The sequence below is a fragment of the Seriola aureovittata genome, chromosome 23, assembly GCF_021018895.1.
Source record: "Seriola aureovittata isolate HTS-2021-v1 ecotype China chromosome 23, ASM2101889v1, whole genome shotgun sequence".
Taxonomy (NCBI): domain Eukaryota; kingdom Metazoa; phylum Chordata; class Actinopteri; order Carangiformes; family Carangidae; genus Seriola; species Seriola aureovittata.
Window position 1 is genome coordinate 16,849,010 of NC_079386.1, and position 17,181 is coordinate 16,866,190.

The window sequence follows — 17,181 nt, forward strand, 5'->3', positions numbered from 1 at the left end:
AATGAAAGGCAGAATTTTGACAGCTTGAGTCTCGAGAAGAAAAAATAAAACCGGCCCTTCCTCTCTGTGAAATGTGCCGACACAGCGGAAATGGAGGAGTGTTAATTCTAAAGATAAATGTTATCACAGTAGTTACATCGCACGTATGGTTCCCTGGGTGGATTTAACACATAAACCTCAGTCAGGAATCAGGGGGAAAAAACTGTGTAAATTTCTACAAGCAGGAGGGCCAGTGTGTGCAGGATTGCTCTGAGTCTGAACCTGCAGATTATGGATCATTTCCAGTAAACCTACAACTGTTTTCATGTCAATTAAAACTGAATAAGGTAAAAAGGGGCCACGATAGCTGAGATCCCATGGTGTCAGATTCACCTGACACTCTGTAACTGTGCTGAAGTTAATGACAAAACAACAAAGTATAATAATTTCACAAGGTTTAAGAAAGAAATTTTTGTTGAAAAAGCCACAAATTGTGCTTTAGAGATATTGTAACTGTTACTAAATCTGTAGAAATACATTTGGGTTTGTTGTTGCACATGTATCATAAATATCCAGGTTATAAAATCTCTGAAAACCAATCAGAAAAGCAGAATTTCTCATTCAAGATGATGTATTTAATGTAACAGCAGAAATGCAATAACTCTTTTTCTCTGCTTTGTTTAAAAGGTCTAAAAACATGAACACATGACGACACATGGAAAACTTGGTAAAGGTCAACAGAAAATAACGAAGTAACACTAAACACATTGTCCCACGCACACACACACACACACACACACACACACATAAACACTCGGAGCAGTGTGTTTTACCGAGGTAGTCGTCGAAGGAGAACTTGTCGTTGTCCCAGATCTGGATGGTGAGTTTAGGAGCCAGTTTAGTCTCGGCTTTATCCACACTCCAGAAGTGTTCCTGCAGATACACATGAGGGAGGAGCGTCCATGTTAAGGTCAGGACTTCCTTAACTTTGTGATGTCACATCAAAGCAGTCACCAAGCCCCGCCCACCTGGACCCACCATGCAAACCTTTGCAGGAGTGTTTTTACCTGAAATCTGCTTTATTTTTATTGGATCACTCAGAAAACAGTCAGCCAATCAGAAGAGAGGCTAAGAGCCTCCTCTCTTCTGATTGGCTGACTGTTAGAAATTACAAATATATCTTCTTGTGGATCAAAACTTCAAAATAAAACACAGGAAAAATGTGAGTTCATTTCTATCTATTGCACATTTGTGACTTTTTTTCCCCCCTTTTTCATTTATCCACTGTGAGTTAGGTTTTTCCTCTTCTTCTTCGTCAATAAAAACCCTCGCCTTCAGACAGAAACCTCGCCATAACCAGTTTCAAAAAACGTCTTCTGAAGCCATCGTTTATGTGCAGCTGCTGCTACTGTCATAAATTATTCCCTGTCCCTTTATGAATTTAGTGAAACTGTGTCTGATGAGAGCAGAGAGAGGAAACATGTCGGGAGGCTCCTCGCTCGTTCGGAGCGGCACTACGTCGACACATCTCTCACTACATCACCACTTCCACACTCGAGCTGTATGTGTGTGTAGATCTGAACACACACATCCGTACAGGTGCAACTGTGTGTGTGTGTGTGTGTGTGTGTGTGTATTATAACTATTATCGCCTCTGGTGAATTCACACTAAACTGCCAGACAGTATCTGAGCCTGTCTCACCTCTGTGCTAATGGGCTTCACCGTGCAGCTGGTGCGCGGGTGAGTTTCCTCTCTCTCTCTCTCTCTCTCTCACTTTCCATTCCCTCACTCGTCCTTTTTATCTGTGTGTGACACCCTTTGGCTGCTGTTGTGTCGATAAAAAAATATGGCTTTTCACACCTGAAATAAAATAAGTCCCCCGTGATTAGCAGCAAATGTCAATACTGTAATGTTTCCCTAAAATACTCGGTGAGGAGATTTTCCATTTAGCAACCTCACACAAAGTGGCTGCCTCAACTCCCTCCTCTGAATTTTGTGGATCTTTCTATGAACCAGGACAGATGATGATCGATTTATAGCAAAGTGAGGAGAGGGAGGCTTTTGGCAAAACTTTAATGTAATTTTTCTTTCTTTCCACAGTCGCTTGTCTCTGTTTAAAGCTGCAGTTCTGGGACTTTTACACAAATGAACGTGCGTTACATTGGAACTTTTCCCAGACGAGTCCGCGCGGTGCTGATTAAACCAGGGAAATCTCTCTGTATTTCGCAGTAAATCAGTGGCCACATTCCCACGCTGCAGCAGTGCTAGCGAAGAGTTTTACGTCACCCAGCAATGATGTTGAAAACAGTTGAAAAGGGCAGTAAAAAGGGGAGTCCCCATTTTTTTGGTGGCCTATACCCGGCTGGAGCTGTCCCCAAAAAATGTCCCCTATTTTTAACTGCGCTTGTTTTGGCCAACAGAGGGTGTTAGCTGCTAGTTATAGCAGCTTCAGAAATGAAGCTAAAACCATCAAAATAGATTATCCAACCTGGAATGCTTTTATGAGAAACACTTTTGATTGTTTTGATCAAGGAATAGACAGACAATTGGACTTAACGACTGCTTAAAAGGTAGGGAGTCGTCGTTTTATCATATAAGTCAGCCTTCACTATAGTTTATTACAGTGCGACAGTTACCTTAGTCAAAATACATTAAATTGATGTATTATATTGAATTATATCATAATACTTCTATGCAAGTGCATCCCAGCCCAGTTCATCACTTTTTTGTGTCCCCAGGAAACACTTCTGTCGTGTTGTGAGCATTTGCAGCGTAATTTGTTTGTCTGTTTGCATTTTCTTAAGTGACGGTGTATTGAGCTCTAAGGGCCATCGTACAAAAGACTCTTGAGCAGGTCAAAGTCTGCGTTCTTTTTATGTGCTTTCTATTATGACTTTTGCTCAGAGGTCTAGGACTCTGTGATGCTTGACTTTGAATTTGCAGAGAAATATAATGTAATTTTTCTTAACAATGCATCAGATTTTTGCAAGTATGCACAACATACCTGCTCTGTGTTTAAATGACAACTGGAGTCGTCTTTGTAATGACTTCACACTGACTCTCTAAATCACAGTCTAAATCCACATCATGCTCTCACACGTCATAACAACACACACAAACACTGAGTGTAAACACACTACACCCCGCATATGTGTGTGTGTGTGTGTATGTGTGTGTGTGCGCACCATTTGGCTCACTTTATCCACTAACTCAGTCCAAGTACATTAAGTTATCACTCCACAGCCTTCACAAGCAGGGGTGGGACGCTATATACGAGTGTGTGTCTTAGTGTGTGTGTGTGTGTGTGTGTGTGTGTGTGTGTGTAACTGCTCTCTGCAATATCTAACAGCATCAATCAACTTCCTTTTTGTTGCCAGACTGCTAAGTACAGAATCTTGTCTTCTCCCTCATTTCCTCCATCTATCTTTCTCTCTCAAATCAAATCAGCTCTATTGGCGTAAATGTGAGGTTACATTATTACGCTAGATTGCGTACTGCTGAAACCAATAACAATGCACTTTTTATCAAGAAATAATAACAGAGTAGATGAAAACAACTATTCCTCTCATTTTTATCCCTCAAATTATTTAGAGATTGTGTTTGATGGGCGTCTGATGAAGTGTCTTTTTACCGTAAGGATCTTTAAATAAATGATCTGCAGACTCAACTTGAGTGTCTTGTCCAAACACAACACAGTTTTTTTCTTTATTACTGATTTGTTTGTTCGGTGATATAAGGCCTGTTTAAGTTCTGCTTTTTTGTCTTCCCTTTGGATAATTAACAACTTTTATTTTGCATATGGACTATTAACTGTTTCATAAGTGTATATATATATAAAAATATGTATAAATATATAAATTTGAAATGATTCATCCAGGAAATAATCACCAGATGAATTGTTAGTGAAACTAAACGTTAGTTGAAGTTTTAGCTGAGAATCAAGAACAAATTTGAGTTCAAATTGAGAATAAATTTCTCAGGTTAAAGTCAGAATACTGAGAAAAACACAGCGCTGGTGATGGTGCGTCCTGATGATGATGATACAACTGAGTGTTGATAGTGTTGTTGATCAAGTCCCTGTGACTCAGTGATTAACTCACCAGCCGTTGAGGCTTCATGCTTCATAAACTCAGTTTCTGGCTCCAGCTTTGTTTTGGACTAAAAACTCTCCACCCAGCAGAGATTTTCTTTTTTCTTTTCTTTTTTTAAATTTAAAAACTCCCTCTCGTCTTTTCAGCGGCTCACTGATTGAAGATGCTGCTACGAGCGGGCGAACGCCATCGTAAAACATGTCGGCTGGGAACGGCTAAAGAGGCTCGCTCTCGGGCCAAGAAAAGCAGATGACAGCCATGTTGTTATTCCACTTTTCAGTGTTATGTTGTTTTAGCTCTTCACTAGAAGTTTCTGTTGAGTCTCGGAGATCCAACGACATCTGACTCACTCGCTCTTGCTAGTGAATTAATTCTGCTGATTGAGGATCACTGCAGATTGGTTAGGGAACGAGAAGAATAAAACATAGAAAACAGTGGAAATGACAGGTATGTAGATTGTGTTATACAACAAAAAAAAGCCTTTGTTTGTATTTTGCGTAAATGTTGCATTGTTACGTTTTTCTCTGCCTCCGAACGTAGCTTAGCAAGAGGAGGCTACAACTGACTCGCTATCGGAAAAGTCACGAGATGGGCTGGCGCTACCTGGTTAGCGTGCTAACTTCAGTAGAAGAAAAAGTCGCAATACAGACAAGGGAATTGACGCTGAACTCGCAAAGTTTCTTCTAGACTGGTGAGTGAACAGCTGCTAATGCTAACGTTAGCTATGTAGCATTAGCAAAACTTACAAATAGCTCCTTTTTAATGGTTAAAACTTCAACCGAAATGTCATCGTCTTCGTCTCTGGTCGCTCCGAATGAACCATCAGTGAAGTAAAAACAAGTTTTTCAGCAGGAAGGTAAGAAATAAGGAAGAAAAATGGATGGATAATAATAAAAAATAAAAAAAAAGGTATATGAGAATAAAAGGAATCGTTCCTACCTTCTTGTCGACGACACACAGCCGCTCTGCGGGGAGGTAGTGGAAGGGGAACAGGAACCTGTAGTTGAAGTTTCCCTCTCCGCCCAGAGAGCGGTAGTGGACGTCGGTCTTCTGCCTGTTGTGTTCGTGGCCGTCGAGCCAGCTGAGGGACAGAGGACGGACACGGACACCGGTTGATGTTGTGTGTTACCGTCATTAGTTTGTGTGTGTGTGTCCGAGAGGACGGAGGTCGCGGTCTTACCCTTTCACGTAGATGTCGCTCATCTTCTCCCCGCTGAGGCTGACGTCGTCCAGGATGACGTCACTCGTGTTCCAGATGATGCAACGCAGGAAAAACCTGAACAACGACAGATTCTGATCACCTCAACTATTCATGCATTTATTGGTGTATTGATCACTCTTTACTGACAGTGTGACTGAGAAAAATATAATTGATCAATCGATTGTAAGACCCCAAACTGGTTGGTTAATTAAACTGTAACCAGTTTAATTAAATTGATTGATTGATTGATTAATTCACCTGAATGACTGAAAAAGATTCATATGACATATTAATTTAGACAGACTAACTCTATGATTGACTGTTTGATCGATTGATTGACAGACACTGTTATTGATGGATTGACCAACTAACCAAGTAATTGACACACTGAACATTAATTGACAACTCGACTGACTGGTTTATTGACTGATCCATAGTGTAGATTGACCGACCAATTGGTGGACTTATTGATTTACATATCTATTGATCAGTTTACTTTATGACTGATTGAATGATGGATTCACTGACCGAACAGCTGATTGACTGGCACACTGGTCAATTGATAAGACTGACCAACTAACTGATCGTTGGATTGACTGACTGATTGACTGACTGACTGAGTGACTGACAAATTGATCCATAGATTGACTGACCTATTGGCAGACTCATTGATTTACATATCCACTGATCAATCATTTAAGTACTGACTAACTAACTGATCTATAGATTGACAAACTGATCGATTGATTGACTGATTTTGAGACTGACTGGAGTCCGATTCCTCCCAGATTTGCGTGTCTACACGACACTTGATGTTTGTGTGCGTCGATGTTTCTACCTCTTCGCCTTGCGTGGCGTGATGTTGAACGGGGGTCCAGGCGGTCCCAGGGACTTGGGGAACATGTCCACCCACATCATCAGACGTCCCTGACGGACAGCACAGACAACCAATCAGAAGGGTGTGTAAAGAAACAAGACACATGTATGATCACGTGGGGCGTGTGTTACCTGCTCTATGTCAGGTTGTAGTGGGCTGTACAGCCGCCGGGTCTCCACATGTTCAGGTACCAACCCCAGTTTCCTCAAGATGTGGAGGGATAGTCGCTCTTTAATTGGACCGAGGTGATGTTTGGACTCGTGTTTGTCCTCTGAACACACACACACACACACACACACACACACACATTGAGGTTTAAGTGTAGGTCATAGCTCTCTTGACTAAATGACTGTTAAAGCTCCCAGAGTGGAGAATGGAAATACAGAAAACTGGGCGGACTGGGAGGGGAGTGGTTCACATAGGGAATTATTCATTATTCACACACACACACACACACACACACACACACACACTCAGACATTAATACACACTAAGCTGCTCACTGGTCTCTGCATCACAGAGGGATGAGGAAAATCTGTGCTGCTTCCAAGCAACATGAAAATATCAAGCTAACGTCAAAAGTTTATGACTGTAAACTTAGAGTCACCTCGACTGAGAGGAGAGGCGACAAGGAAAGGAAAGGGGGAGTGAAAGAGGACAGAAAGAAAGGAGAGAAGAGAGAAAGCTCAATGAAAAAGAAAGAGTATAAAAAGATGATAGACAGAAACACGGGAACGGAGAGGAGGATAAGGAAGGTTGTGAAAAGAAGAGAAGAAAAAAGTAGACGAAGGTAAGAAAGAAAGAAAGGAAAAAGGAAGTGACAGATAGATACAAAGGAGGAGACAAGACAAGGAGAGAAGGGTGAGGGTGGAAGGTGAATGATGAGAGGATGAAGGAAGAACAGAGCAGAGGTGATGAGAGACCGGAAGAAGGGAACAGACAAGATGAAAGGTAGAGAGGAGAAGTGTAGAAGGAAGAGTGGGAAGAAAGGTGAGTTGAAGGAGGAAGGAAGGTGAGAAGAGACCAGAGGAAACAGAGAGAAAGGAAAGAAAAAAAGTTCAGGGGAAAAGGGAGGAGGAGGAGGAGGAGAGGAAGAGGAAGAGGAGCGCCGCCTCGCAGCCAATTAGCAACCACTTTTGACGGACAGCGGGCTGACGCACGGTAACCACGGCAACTTTGGAAAGAGAACGCGACGGGCGCTCCTCGCTAACCGAGAGACGACCGCGATGTTGACGTTGGCTTGACTGCACAAAAACACACGCACACACACACACACACACTCACACACACACACACTCACAGTTGTACCATAAATCACCAAAACGACAACCGTGACCTTGCATCGCAGCAGCTATGGAACATATGTGATGGTTCAGTGTGTGTGTGTGTGTGTGTGTGTGTGTGTGTGTGTGTGTGTGTGTGAAAATTAATCTTGAATATTTATCTCATCGCTCAGCTCTTCAGGTGGTCCTGTGATTGAACCCCCCCCCCCATCCTCCTTTCCTCCCCCCTCCCAAGTTCTGCCTCAGTAGGAGAGGAGGAGACGGAGGAAGGTAAAGTGATGAAGAGTGAAGGGAGGAGCAGGGGTGAGAAAATGTAGAGGAAGGAAACAAAGGAGTAAAGAAGAGAGGGAGACAAGGGTGAGAAAGAGAGGATAGAAAACAGGAAGGAGAAAAATGGAAAGAAGGAAGAGGAGCAGGTTCATAGAGGAAAAGGAAAAGAGGGAAGAAGGAAAGGACAGTGGAGATGATAACAGGATTTCTAATACGACAGACAGCAGGGGTTGAATCATATAGAGAGAGGTTTGAGGTATGTGTAGTACGGGACGAGGGAAATGAAAGGCAGGGAGGGGGGAGAAAAGAGAAAAGGGTGAGAGTGAAGAGAGAGAAAATGAAACAGAAAGAGAGATATGGGTGGAGTGGGAACAGAGTGCAGAGTGATTTATTTGCTGTGAATTTACTGTAACGTGTAAGAACCACTACATCTGTGCAGTTTGTGTTTCCATTTGAACGGACTCTGTTTTAATGGTGGAAGGTGTGTGTGTGTGTGTGTGTGTGCGTGTGTGTGTGTGTGTGTGTGTGTGACGCCCTAAATTGAACACAACCACACACACTGATCACACACCCAGGTCTGCGACGGTGTACTGGTCTCCCCTGAAGTGGACCACGTCGTCCTGGTAGACCGGCTTCCGCAGGTTCCGCCGTTCACACACTCGCCACAGCAGCTGCCTCGGGGTCAGCTGATCTCGCCACTGGTTCACCCCCGAGCTGACGGGGGGCGAGAGACAGAGAAGGAGAGCGTGTGAGGTAGAGACAGAGTAACCATGTAAACAAACGGCGAACAGACAGTGAATCGGTGACAGGAAGCGTGAAGCGCGTCCACTCACATGCAGTAGGACTGCGGCAGGCCGCACAGGGCGCCGTATTTGGACAGGAAGCGGTTCTCCAGGTCGATCACAGTCTCCCCGATCTTCTCGTCTTTGGTCAGCATGTCGTGGTCGTACAGCATCACCCGGAGGTCCTTCTCCAGGGGGAGGGAGCAGGTGAACTCAAACATCCTGGAGGAAAAAGAGGGAAGACAGTCAGAGCTTTGATTAAAGCGTTTGTGACGGGACGTCCCATGACGAGACATTTCTAGGGACGTGATGTCACAGCTGTACGTGAGATGTGACGTAGTGTGATGGATGTGAGTTTGACTGGATGAGAGATTCTGTGACATGATTTGATGGGACGGGACTTTACAGGACAGGACATGATATAATGTGACAGGACATGAGACAACATGTCAGATACTCTGACAGTTTGAAACATGAGATAAAAATCCACTGAAGAAAGAGAACAAGAAGAAATCTGAACTCTGAATTCGACCCTCTGAAGATCAAAACTTCACCAAAAAACAGAAAAATGTCTCGTCAGGAGTTTTTCAGAAGGAGTGAGCTGATTGTTCAGCCGTGTGACGTGCCCCTGCTCTGCTGCCATCGGTGTGAGTGCAGCGACCCCTACTGGTGTGAACGTGGAAAAGGACTCAGAGGGGAGGAAACACTGAAGAGGATGCAGAGAGGGAGAAGTGATCAGATACTGACTCAACCTGCTGAAGTCGAGCTCTTTAGTCGACCGTGCTCTGAGTGTGACTTTAAACCAGGAGATATGTTCATGGAAAAACATCTTCCTTAGTTTCAATCTGAGCAATGAGTCTTGGCTGGGGCGAGAAAATCCACCCATTGTTTCGCCCGTTTAGCTGAACAACGACGAGCTGTTCTCCGTTAGGTGCAGCGCAGCAGACCTCGCTTTCACTTCTCCGAGCCTCCAACTTTAAACCATAATTATATGTGACACAGTTAAAACTGAAGAAAAAAAAAGTCCGGACTAAGAACAGTGAGAACCCAAAAAAAGAAAAGCAGCTTGGCAACAGGTGCTTTTTCCAAAGCCCCATATTCAATTATGTGTCAGTTGGTTTGTGGTGAACTGATTAAGTGGAAATTTGCTCGGAGCTACGCACAACTAAAACAGGCCGAAAGTGATAAAAAGCCTTAAAGAGCAACTTGACACCGAGTTTATCTTGAACGCAGCCTCCTTCTCACATGTTCGAAAAACACACTCAAACTGTGTCGACATGCACGCGGTGCCAAATCCTCATTGAATATTTCTTTTCTCTTTTTTTTGTTTCACCAAATTACCAACCACACACCAACCGACCACGGCTGCTGTGTTCTGTGGCGGATTGTGAAGACGTGGAGGCGAAAAACCCACTTCACAGTTTGTTAATTCTTTTACATGGAGTTACAGCGTAGAGTTTCAGAGACTTATTTAAATCCATCAGCTTTAGAGAAACACAAGATGTACGACAGTAAATCACAGCACGCTGGATTTCAGGGAAGGAAAATCAAGAAAAAAAGTCCTTGTAATGTAAGTCATGTGCAGGGTTTAAAGCAGAATAACAGACCGAGGTTAGATGATAAATACTGAATAAAAAAATATCATCTCTTTCTTTTTACATGTCGCATCAATAAAACTTTGAACTGTGCGTTTTTTCTTCCAAGTTGAAGTCTAGCGAAGACCAGACTCTCTGGAAGTCTGCAGACGCGATGAGCTTGTGGATCTGGATCGCACTCGGCGCTCGAGGACTTCCCGGAAGCCGTGCTCGTAAAGTTTAAGAGTCCGTGTGTTTCGGGGGGGGGAGTCGGGACATTTGGATTCGGCTACAGACAGAGAGACGGAGACCTCGAGGGGACATTACGTACTTTCCGAACACAGGGTCCAGTGTGCAGGGGATGTAGTTTTCATGGTCGTTGATGGTCTTTTTCCCCAAGGTGATCTTCACATAGGGGTCACACTGGAAACACAAAAGCGGGACACAAGTTAAAGGGTTTTAATATCCATGTCCACGTCTACAATGACAATAATAACCAGACACTGTTCCGGCCCCCTCGTACCTTCCCGTTGGCGTCTTTGGGCTGCAGCCCGTGAGCCTGGATGATGTAGACTCGGACCAGACAGTCCTCGATGCCGTTGGGAGGAAGTTTCCTGAACTGTCTCGGGGGGACGGAGGCGGAGGGGTCGTCTGGCAGGGAGTAGATCTTAAACATACCCTAGTTGATGGATGGGAAGACGCAGTTAAAGGGGTGAGCGATAATAAAGGAAGTTAAATTCAAGAGAGTAGAGATGAGCAAGTAAATGAGCAGGTGACATTTTGTGACGTTTCATGACGTTTTGTGGCGTTATTTGATTCTTGTGTCTTTCCTGACGAGTTGTGTTTTGTGACGTGACGGTTTGAGCTGTTTTATGCGACAACACATCCACTAACGTTTTCTGACATTTTGTGACGTTTCTTGATGTTTTGTGACATGACGTAAATTGATAACGGTTTTTTTTTGCGTTTGTGGTGCAACTTAAAGTGACATTTTGTGACATAACGTTATGCAGAAAGTGATATAATAGAATGTGACCAACATTATTTAGGAAAAACCAAGATGTTATCAAACATGAGGAGGGGGACAAAATGAATCATGTAACATAAACACCAACAACAAACCCGGACGTGATGGAGCTGAATAGAAACGACTGAACTTTTACCTTGAACTCTCCCACCACTGATGGATCCTCTCCTTCATCCTGAGTCCGTCCTCTGTGCAGCTTGAACGTCTGACAGAAATCGGAGAGACCCTCGAGACCCTCGAGCTTCTCCAACTCATGGTCGTACACCTGAGGGAGAGAAGAAGAGCTTATTACACCTTACTGTTGTTCACGTGACGAAGAAGAGATGGACAGAGTGAAGACAGAGAAAAAGATATAGGAAGAGGGAAAAGGGGAGAGAGAAGGGGACGACGACGAAGGGGTGAGTGAAGGTGTGATGGACGTGGATGAGAGAAAATGAGAGGAGAAGAAGAAGAAGAAGAAGAAAGGAATGAAACCAGGATTATTTTAGTGGATACAACAAACTCGTATGAACTTGTTTCTGTGTTTTTGGTGAATAATTTATTCTTACGACAACTAGTGAACAACAGGAACACACACACACACACACACACACACACACACACACACACATTATTCTATATGGCATCATAGTTGAGTATTGGCCAATGTAATTCCACTGGTATTGGATTTAAACTGCAGCCAAAAGCTACTCAACACTATATTACACTCACACTGCAGGGGCTGGCACAAGACAGAGTGTGTGTGTGTGTGTGTGTGTGTGTGTGTGTGTGTGTGTGTGTCTAAATGTGCACATACTGTATCTGGGCAGGGGCGTCTATGTGTCAAAAGCACAAAAAGATTCATTTGTTTTCATTAGTGATGTTTGTTTACATCACACACACACACACACACACACACACACACACACTCCCTCATTCTTTCCCTATCATCGAGGTATGACAGCTCTGACTGCGACTGCCGCTGAAGAGGCGAAGTCTCACGGAGCGAGCTGGAAACAGTGGTTCAACAACTACTCTGGTTCAGCACAACTACTGTGCTATGAAGAGGAGGAAGAGGAGGAGGAAGAGGAGGGTGAATACAAATACACATATAGGATTTAATTGTTCTTTTATCGTCACAAAAAAAAGAGAAAGATGCTCTTTAAACCTGCAGAACTTGCTTGAGAATCTTTATATTTTTAAGTTTTCTTCAGAATAAAAACGAAGAACATCTACCAGGTAATTCCACATTCTTTTAACGGCACCAGTTTGTGAAAATGTAAATGTATACAGGTTAAGTTTAAGTCTATAGCTTATCTCATATTTCCTCATAAAACTAGTCACACACACGTGACAGCGGTGTTGATCTTCTCGTTTTCTTTGCAGTGTAACATTTCTGGTATTATGTGCCACTGGTGGTTTTTGGGGTACAAATGGGAGATACTGGCCTTGGGAGTAGTTTATTAAAATGAGTTGAAAGGGGGAGGAGAAAGGTTATGAAAGCAACAAGATGCTTTCCATCCACTGTAACGTTTTTTTGTTTGTTTTTTTGGTCATTGAGAAACAAAGAGAACAAAGAGGTTAGTTAGGAAAGAGCGATGCGGGAGACGAGGAGAAAGAGCGGGAGGAGGAGGACGACGAGATGAATGAAGGGTATACGGTCGAGGATTTGGGCGGAGAGGAGTGAAAGAGTTGGAAAAGCAGGGTGAGGACTTCAGGGGGGGAGGAACAGGAGAAAGAGGGAGTGATGAGGAGGGATGATGTAAACGAAAAGAGAGGTCTGGGAACAGCAGTTCGTTTCAATACTCAAACACCAAACCCAGTACCGAGGGAGAGGGGGAGAAGGTTCAGACAAAGCACTTGTGGTTGCAGGGTTGGTACATGATGCGTGGAAGTAGTAGACAATCACCACGAGTCTGACATAACTTTGTGCCGAGCGTTGGACAAGATTGATACCGCTCTTGTGTCACTGGACGCCAATGTAACAACAGGACGGACCTCAAACCCATCGTTGGCTAATTTAGCAGACGTTGGGTTTCGCTCACGACTCATTTGGAAGTCGCAACTTAAAAACCAACAAATTATTGTCAAGTTTCTCAGCATTAGAGCAGCTGCGTGCCTGCTGGGCACGGTAAATATGAAGTGACCACTAGCATCCGCCAAGCTTAGCTTAAAGATTGGAAACTGGGGGATTCAATGAGAGATCTGGATAAGATCTCAGCAGCCTTGCTCACAACTTTTCCCAGTGACTTCCCAGCAACAGAAAAGAAATCCATGATTGTAAAAGCCAACTAAATGATTGCTGTACTACTTAAAAATACATTTAAAAGGTGAAGCTGAGGCTGAGGAGCCCGGAGGTGTGAAAACCTTGCAGAAAGCTCGGGTGGTGCGAATGCAAGACGAGTCTGGAAACACTGGCTCACCGGAGCTTGACTAATCCCCAATCACCAGGGGGAGAAAGGTGGGGAGAAGGTGAAAGGGGAAGGAGAGAGGTGAGCCAAGACGTAACGAGGATGGAAACAGCGTGACAGAAGCACAGCTAACCGATCCTGCTGTCAAGGAAGACGGGAGGCAGAGGAAGGAAATTAAAAGGCAGAAAGGAGGAAGCGAGGTGAGGACGGGTGACAGTGTGGGAGGGAGAGGGGTGAGCCAAGGACGGGAAGAGCATCTGACTTCACTGGAGACGGAGAGAGGATATTGAAAAGGACAGTATAAAGAAGGTGAAGAGGGGAAAGGAAGAAATTAGGTGAAACTGAGCAGGTGGAAGCAAGAAAACAGGAAACTGGGTTTCACATTTGATGTGACGTGTCCTCTGGCTGCCACACAGTCGTTTTCTGACCTGGTTTTTACCTGATTATCTGAATAAACATCCAATTAATTTTATGTGTGGATGCTTTTTTAACTATCTAGCATTTGCTAACAGGCCCACTCACCAACGTGGATCAACAGTTCAAGCTGCAGCAGCGGCTGTAATTAAGCTACGTTAAAACTCTTAGCACCTTATTAGCAACATAATAAATTGCACTCCTTCTTGAAGTCACAGCTCGGTCAAATCTGAGCACACAGATGTGATACAAATATTTTTATATTCAGCGAGACTTGCACTTTCCGAGGACGTAAAACTTCCGGGGGAAAAAAGCTCTTATACCTCCAGAACTTAGTTGAGAATCATCATCAGAGTGCAAAGCAACATCACAGATTTCACTCCCAACTTGTCACGTACGGACGCTTAGTCAGAACTCCTTGGCATCACGCAATAGGTACCACTTTAGCATCATTTTTCAACATGGTTTTTAAATGAATAAAGCGCTATATTTATTAACAGCTGTGGAGTCACCGGGGAGTGGGAGGTCGGGGTGGATGGCGGACAACCTCGCTCGTTGAAAAATGATGCTAGAGGGGTACCCGCTGCGCGATGCCAAATTCTGACTAAGCGTCCATATGTGACAAGTTGGTCTCTAGATTTCTCTAAAGAAAAATACAAATATATCTGCAGAAAAAAATGGATAAAAACTCAATAGTAGTGTGCGTATAAGTTATAGTTATCTGTCCTTTTCTATACTGGACGAATCCTTAGCCACACAGGTTGTATTTTTCAGGCATTTCTAATTTGCTTAACTGGTTATGTTTTACAGTATTTAGCCATTTCCAAAGGTCGTTCTGTAACGGACCTCCATGGTAGCAGCAGGGGATGGAAACAGAAACAGAAAGGTGACAGAAAAGGCAGCAGAGCCGAGGCCGAGAGGAAAGGTGAGTGTACTCAGAGAGAGAGAGAGAGTTTACCTTGGGTCAGAGCGAGGCTGGAAACTGTGTCTCAGCTGACAGTAGCAACCCAAAGATTGTCAAAGGGCAGAGGGAGGAGAGGAGGTAGGAGGGTGACGAGAAAGGAGGTGGCAGCAAGGGGTGAGAGGAAGGTAAAGGGGGTAGGAAAGGTTGGAAAGAGTGGCTCATTTCACTGTGACAGTAGCAGATCTGAGCAAAAGGGTTCGTCAAAAGGAAAGAGAGGAAGAGGAGAGGAGAGGAGAGGGATAAATAAATGGCGTTGGCACAAGAGGAGGGTGGAGGGGATGAACGAGTGGAGGGTGAAACTGAGGCAAAGCGACGACGGAACCAGTGGCTCATTGGTCATTTCGCTAGTTTCCATCCAGCTGTCGAGTGAATTTTGAGCAAAGTTTTTGAAACGTCGCAAAAAAAAAAAACTCAAAAGGCAACTTAGATGTGTTTCCATCGGCCTGGGTGAAACCGTTTAATGGGCTTCCTGAATGAAAAAAAATATACACCCATCAAAAAATAAAAAATGGAAAGAGCCTTTCACGGGTCAGCGACTATTGGGGAAGCTGTTATTGTTCTCTATTGTGCCATTTAGTTTAGTGGAGCCCGTACGACCTGGACTTTCTGGAACATTTCTGGTAGTTAGAAGGTAATTTTCAAATACCACTTGGCTCCTTATTTTACTAGTACCTCCAAAATTTGATCAAATGATTTATTAATCTTCCACAAACCTTTTTTTTTTGTAAAAGCTTTTTCACAACAGTTTAAGTCAGCAAGAAGAGCTCTTGTTCAGGATACATTAAAAACAAACCAGAGGCTCTATTAAGTAAGAGAAAGGACAGAGTTAAAGCTGCTGCACTGATGTGAAATGGCTTTCAAGGGAGAGGTTAGAGGTCTAATTTAAGAGCCATAAAAAAAGGCCAAATTCTGACATGATTAGTCATTTGTTTGGGCATCAGACAAGAAGACTGACGTGTGCTTTTGAGTCCCGGTGGAAGAAAAGGTCGACGTTTGGGCCGAGAGAATCGGGATAAGGGTTGATCATAGCGTGGGCGATGGCGGGGGGTTTGGAAGGGGGAGGTTGCTCCTGGGACGGTGGCTGAACCGTGGCAGACTCTTAAAGAACGAGACTAAAGACAGACGAGGACGGCGGCTGACGTGATCGCTCGTTTTCGGACTCGCCAACATCGGAGCGCGGCCTTTCTTTCCCCGCGTGCCTCCCACTGCGGCGTTCCCGAAGCGAATTCACCACGGGTGAGTCATCGGAGTCGTTCGGAAAACGGCTGGAATGTCACGGCGCCGGGCTTCGAGGAGGACGGGGCATGAGAAGAAGGAGAAGAAGAAGAAGGAGGAGGAGGAGGAGAAGGATGGAGGGATGGACGGACTGACGGAGGGAACTGGCACGTCGGCAAAAATGTGATTTAAATGGTGAAGTTTGGGGCAACGAGCAAAACATCTTAAGAAAGTGGAACAAAGGGCTGCACTGTCTCCATCTTCTTCATGTTTTCCTCTCTCACATTCACTTCATTGATCTTCACCTTCTTAACAATTTTTCATTTTCTCTCCAACACAATTTAGGCCTGGAGACAAACTCATGCACATGGTTCAAAAAATATTAGAGGAACTCCAATTTATTTTTTTTACTACTGATCACTGGTCATTATTCTTGTATTTAATGATATATTTTTCCAATGACAGCATTCTTATACGTAAATGAATAACTAAATATAAAGTATATGAATAAAAATTAATAAATATAAACAAGAATTACTCAAATTTGTTCCATAAACTGCACAAATTGCAAAATTAATGAGAGGAAAACTTTCAATATCGCAAGAAGCTACGGTGCTCTGAGAGCCTAATTAGCTATTAGCATCTAGTATATGGATTTTAATAAGGGAGTGGAAAGTTTTAATTTTGTGGTTTTTAAGGCCTGTTGACGGTCTGAGACACCCACAGTTTATATCTGCAAGCGCTAACTTTGTGTAGTCTGCTACTAGCTGCTGATTCTCACTGGAGCCCCATGTGTCAGGTTAGCTAGCTAGATTCACCTACTAGCATGTAGCATGTAGCATGTGGTGAAGAACAAAACATTTAAATAATTTAATATATCCATCATGACATTGTTGCATATGCATGACATGTTTTTTCCCTAACACCCAATATGCTGAAACTGTAACTAGCAACTAGCAAATATTTTGTGTTTTACCTGATATTTGAAAACGCTCGTTATCTAAATCTACTTGATTGTTTTCTGTCTATTGTCAACTCAACTTATTGTGTGAATGCTAACGATATCACACCCGTACTGTGCATTCAATATCACATGCTCACACACATTAAACC

At 43.6% G+C, this 17,181-nt stretch overlaps 1 protein-coding gene across 1 annotated transcript in view; it reads right to left on the reverse strand.

Moving 5' to 3' along the window:
* The window catches only part of dysf (dysferlin, limb girdle muscular dystrophy 2B (autosomal recessive)), a 69,714-nt gene that overhangs the window by 6,775 nt on the left and 45,758 nt on the right, over positions 1-17,181 (reverse strand). Inside the window, 10 exon segments of the mRNA XM_056368741.1 lie at positions 813-912; positions 5,011-5,152; positions 5,252-5,347; positions 6,111-6,199; positions 6,281-6,420; positions 8,274-8,416; positions 8,536-8,706; positions 10,390-10,481; positions 10,582-10,737; positions 11,222-11,350. Coding sequence (XP_056224716.1) covers positions 813-912; positions 5,011-5,152; positions 5,252-5,347; positions 6,111-6,199; positions 6,281-6,420; positions 8,274-8,416; positions 8,536-8,706; positions 10,390-10,481; positions 10,582-10,737; positions 11,222-11,350 — 1,258 coding nt within the window.